The 4,805-nt window shown below is 60.3% G+C and overlaps 2 protein-coding genes across 2 annotated transcripts in view; one reads left to right on the forward strand and one right to left on the reverse strand.

Annotated features, from left to right (window-relative positions):
* Nucleotides 1–1,015: 1,015 nt before the first annotated feature.
* Nucleotides 1,016–2,923, forward strand: HPDL (4-hydroxyphenylpyruvate dioxygenase like). The gene is made up of 2 exons (XM_019474147.1): nt 1,016–1,086; nt 1,292–2,923. Exons 1-2 carry the CDS (start codon nt 1,034–1,036, stop codon nt 2,421–2,423), a joined length of 1,185 nt encoding a protein of 394 aa, XP_019329692.1. The 5' UTR covers nt 1,016–1,033; the 3' UTR covers nt 2,424–2,923.
* A 966-nt stretch (nt 2,924–3,889) lies between these two features.
* The window catches only part of MUTYH (mutY DNA glycosylase), a gene marked incomplete at its 5' end in the record, with an annotated part of 5,534 nt that continues 4,618 nt past the window's right edge, over nt 3,890–4,805 (reverse strand). Inside the window, 2 exons of the mRNA XM_019474144.1 lie at nt 3,890–3,921; nt 4,014–4,160. Coding sequence (XP_019329689.1) covers nt 4,056–4,160 — 105 coding nt within the window. The remainder of the gene's footprint in view (nt 3,922–4,013; nt 4,161–4,805) is intronic.

The raw sequence follows: 4,805 nt of genomic DNA on the forward strand, positions 1-4,805 counted from the left end.
GGGCCCGGGGGCCGCGCACCCTTCCCCCCCCCCCCCCTACCTGGCAGAGCCCTGTGCCCTGCCCGCGCAGGGAGCGCTCAGTGCAAAGCCCTTTTTTGGGGGGCAGGTGGAAGGGAATAATTAAGCAGGTCTCCCCCCACACACCCCAGTGCAGCTCTCTGGTGTCCGGCCAGGGTGGCTGGTGCGTGGCACGGGGTCAGGAACCCTCAGTGGGATGCTCTTGAAAGGTGATGCTGAGTGGGTTTTTGGACAGATCTTTTTTTCCCCTTCAGCATGATGGGTATTTGGGTGGGGAGGGAGGTTGCTTTTCCCACAGTGTCCCTCCTATTTCACCCTCCGTGCCCCTAGGGCAAGGTCACTGCCTCAAGCCTATTGCGGGGAGTGTGGTAGCTCCACGCCATCCTTGTTGGGGAGGGGAAGGTCACATCAGCCTGCCGTGACCCCACTGCTCCCCCCCACCATTTGTGGGACACCACTGACAAGCGCTGGGGTAGCCCAGGAGCCTTTTAGCTATAACCAGCATGTTGCTCTGTGTTTACCAGTCCAACCTCCATGTTCTTGGTTGCTGGTACAGGACATTCCCCGCCCCCCAACCCTTGTCCCCACAGTCTTCCTTACACATGCACACACGCCTCCCTCACCTGGATTTTCCTGCTAACCTCCCTGCGGCACCCTCGAGGGACACATGGCTCCAGAGGGCACCCGCTGCGGCCAAGGCTCAGGGCTTTCCTCCCCTGTGACCCCAGGCACGTGCGTGGGGCAGGGCAGCATATCAAAGGGGTGGCAGGACGGTTCAGCATCCTTGGGCAGCTTTTTGCAGCTGGTCCCAAAGGTGGGTGCCCTTGCACAGTGCGTATCAGCTTGTGAGACCCACTTATTTAAAATACACACATTTAAGGGGTGCAAATTTACACGCGTGTGCATCTGTGCATGCAAATGCACTCAGGCTCCGTGCAAGGTGGGGGAATGGCTCCTTCCCGCAGCGAGCAAGCCCCCCCTGACCCCATATGTCCTCCCCGCAGCCTGCCCAGCCATGGCAGCCTCGCTGAGCCGCCCCTGCTTCATCTCCCTCCACGTGCCCTACAGGCAGGGCTGGGCCCAGGACCTGGCCACCACCTTTCGCTTCCAGCCGGTGGCCGTGCGGGAAACACCGCGGGTCCGGCAGCTGGCCTTGCAACGGGGATCCACCACCTTCCTCATCAACAAGCGCCTGGCGCCGGCGCCCGCCAGCGCCTCCTCCTGTGATTTCCTCTAGCCGCCCCTGCTTCATCTCCCTCCACGTGCCCTACAGGCAGGGCTGGGCCCAGGACCTGGCCACCACCTTTCGCTTCCAGCCGGTGGCCGTGCGGGAAACACCGCGGGTCCGGCAGCTGGCCTTGCAACGGGGATCCACCACCTTCCTCATCAACAAGCGCCTGGCGCCGGCGCCCGCCAGTGCCCCTCCTCCTGATTTCCTCTACGACGTGGACCCCCGGCCCGCTTTTGGCACGGCCTCCAACGTCTGCTTTGAGGTGGATGACGTGCCAGGGCTCTGCAAGCGGCTGCAAAGCCAGGGATGCTCTCTGCCAGTGCCCCCCACCGAGGTGAGGGATGATGGCGGCTCTGTCACCTACGGGGTGGCGAGCTCCATCGTGGGTAACGTCAGCCATACCCTTCTGGACCGATCCCGCTACCGGGGACCCTTCCTGCCCGGCTTCCAGCCCATCCAAGGAGCCCCCTCGGCCGCGGGAGATGGGATTGAGATCACCCACTTCGACCACATCACGTACGTCTGCCCGCGGGGCGGCGCCCAGGCAGCTCTGGACTGGTACCAGCGCTGCTTTGGCTTCCGCCGCTTCCTGCTGAACCCGCGGGAGAGGCCGGCCGAGGGGTACGTGGTTGGCGGGCAGGGCATGGGCATGCTGCTCCTCGCGCTGCAGAGCGCCCAAGGCGCCCTGGCACACGGCTGCAAGCTCATCCTTGCCGAGTCCCTCTCGAAGGATGGTGCCAACCAAGTCGACACGTTCCTAGAGCAGCACGGTGGGGCTGGGATCCAGCACGTCGGCCTCCGCACCACCGATATCGTTGCCACGACCAGGGCTTTGCAGCAGGGGGGTGCGCGGTTCTTCATGCCCCCCGACGCCTATTACAGCCAGGGGGGCAAATCAGAGGAGATCCAGGGAGCCGGGCAGGACCCCTGCACACTGGCAGAGCTGGGCATCCTGCTGGACACCACGGCGCCCGGGGACAAGGGCCGGCCGGGCGCTGATGCCACAGAGAGCCCTTCCCAGGAGTATTTGATGCAGATCTTCACCCATCCCATCTTCTCTGAGGAGACCTTCTTCCTAGAGCTCATTGACCGGCGGGGAGCACCGGGCTTCGGGGAAGGCAATATACAGGCACTGTGGAAAGCTGTGCAGGTCTATATGGACCAGCAGCAGTAGTGGCAACACTGCAATCCTCCTCCCTCAGCTGCTCATCCTCTCCAGTCCAACCCTGGGGCAATACACCACTGTAGAGATACCAGCGGGTGCCTGCGGCATGGCCCAGGTCGGCAGGGACCAAGGGAGGTCTCCAGGTCAAGCCGAAGCCAACTTCAGCATGACAGCAGGTTGCTTAGAGCCAGGTCCAGTGAGGTTCTGAGCATCCCCCGGGTGATTTCTCCCCCTCCATGGGTTCCCAGTGAGTTACCGGCCTCATATGAAGAACTTTCTGCCTTAATTTCATCTTGAGCTAATCAGACTTGTGCCTGCAGCATGGCCAAGGACACTACTGTCAGAGCAACACCCCCAGACATAGGGGATGAGGGGCTGCCAGAGGGGAGTGGATAACCCAGGGGCCATGGACACCACAGCTCGTCAACAGGTACCACCCAGAGCACGGCCAGCCCCTGTGCAGGGCAAGTGATGGCCTCTTGCTCCTCTCAATTAAAGAATTAACCTGCAAGCACTGCTTTGTTTTTTTTTCTCCTCCCATTTAAGATCTGCCGAGTGCCAGGCGAGGATGAAAGGGCCCTTTCCACTTTCCACTGCAGTCCCTAAACTGAGGCCACTTGCCCCTCATGCAGCCCCCAGGACTGGCCCCTGTCCCTGCCAGCCCCAGGCGGGGACACAAGCCTGGGGAGGAGGAAAACCCTTGGCAGCCCCCTGGGAAGAGCCTCCCAGGCTTGTGCCTTTGCAAGGGTGCTACTGTGCATCAGTCAGGGAAAGCCACAGCATGAACACGGTGGGGAAGAGCCTGATGGAAAAGGTAAAAAAGGGGGATAAAACCCTACAAAAAAGCCCAGGGGATGGCTGCCCAGCCCCATGGAGGAGCAGCCCGCAGGCAGAGCTGCGCAGCTCCTGGGGGCTGATCCCTGCCCTCTCAGGAGAGGTGCTCTAGGTGCCTTATTTGGGGTCACTAGCAGTTAACACTCAGCCAAGGGGCTTATGGGTGCATTAACGAAGAAATGCCTGCTGTCCCCAGCCCAGATGTAGGGATCCTGCCGGCCATCCCCCTATTTGACCACAGGCTGCCCGACAGCCCCAGCTTAGCACAATGCAACAGAGGCAGGAAGTAACTTAAAAAACCCTGCGCACTTTAGGAGATTTATTATTAGAAAGCTTGTGGCTCAGGTTCAGTAAAAACAAGTGTATAAAAAGGGCCATTGGAGACCAGGAAGGGTACAGCAGCATCCACAATCACTGGCTGGGGGGCGAGGTGCAGGCAGGCAGGTGGGGACAGGGCTGCGGGAACGATGGGGCCACAGTCTTCCTGCCGCCAGCGAGAAACCGCTGCTGCTGTGAGTCCACAGTGCCGGAGTGGTGGCTGTACAGGGCTGAATAACCCCAGGAGGGCTCCAGCTGAGCAGGGAGGGCAAGCCTGGCTCCGGGTCACATCCAGGACCACGCTGGCCCCATTAAGGCACAACTCCGAGGGGAGAGCTGAGGAAGCCGGCAGACTCTGCAAGGAGGAGCAGGAAACCATTACAGGGCTGTAGGCTGGACATGCAGCAGCGTGAGGGACACCATCCCAACACCACAGGCAGGACTCACTGTAGTACAGGTCTCCGGTGGTCCCAGATGTTAAAGGTGCCATCATGGGGAGGTGGGTGCCCGGAGGAAGGCATAGAGGGAGAGTTGCATCCCAGGGCGGCTGCTGCTTGCTCCCTGTGGCTTTGCCCCCCGCTTCCGCTTGGAGCCCTGCAGGAGAGACACACTTGGGGCCAAGCCAAACCCCAAGGGCCCCCACAGCCTCCAGGGATTGCCTTTGAGGCAAGGGGGGGGACCCTGGTATTGGGGACATCCCAGGCAAAGCCAGCCAGGCAAATCCCCCAGGTGCAGCCCTGCCCCAGGCTAGGGATGCTCCTCAGTGTCCTGGTTTCAGCTGGGATAGAGTTAATTTTCTTCCCAGTAGTTGGTACAGTGCTGTGTTTTGGATTTAGTATGAGAATAATGTTGATAGCAACAACTAAGACATCGGTGTGTTAAGTAGTGCTTACACTCATCAAGGACTTTCAGCTTCTCGTGCCCTGCCAGCGAGAAGCTGGGAGGGGACACAGCCAGGACAGCTGACCCAAACTGGCCAAAGGATTATTACATACCATACATCATGCTCAGTATATAAACTGGGGGCATCAAGGACTTTCAGCTTCTCGTGCCCTGCCAGCGAGAAGCTGGGAGGGGACACAGCCAGGACAGCTGACCCAAACTGGCCAAAGGATTATTACATACCATACATCATGCTCAGTATATAAACTGGGGGGAGTTGGCCGGGGGGCAGCAACCGCTGTTTGGGAACTAGCTGGGCATCGGTCAGCGAGTGGTGAGCAATTGCATTGTGCATCA

The sequence above is a fragment of the Aptenodytes forsteri genome, unplaced genomic scaffold, assembly GCF_000699145.1.
Source record: "Aptenodytes forsteri isolate BGI_AS27 unplaced genomic scaffold, ASM69914v1 Scaffold119, whole genome shotgun sequence".
Classification (NCBI taxonomy): domain Eukaryota; kingdom Metazoa; phylum Chordata; class Aves; order Sphenisciformes; family Spheniscidae; genus Aptenodytes; species Aptenodytes forsteri.

Excerpts from the sequence above, each read along its gene's own strand:
- HPDL (XM_019474147.1), top strand. The coding sequence starts at position 1,034 with ATGGCAGCCTCGCTGAGCCGCCCCTGCTTCATCTCCCTCCACGTGCCC. Across the intron at positions 1,087-1,291 it reads TCCCTCCACGTGCCCTACAG|GCAGGGCTGGGCCCAGGACC; the intron begins GCAGGGCTGGGC and ends CGTGCCCTACAG.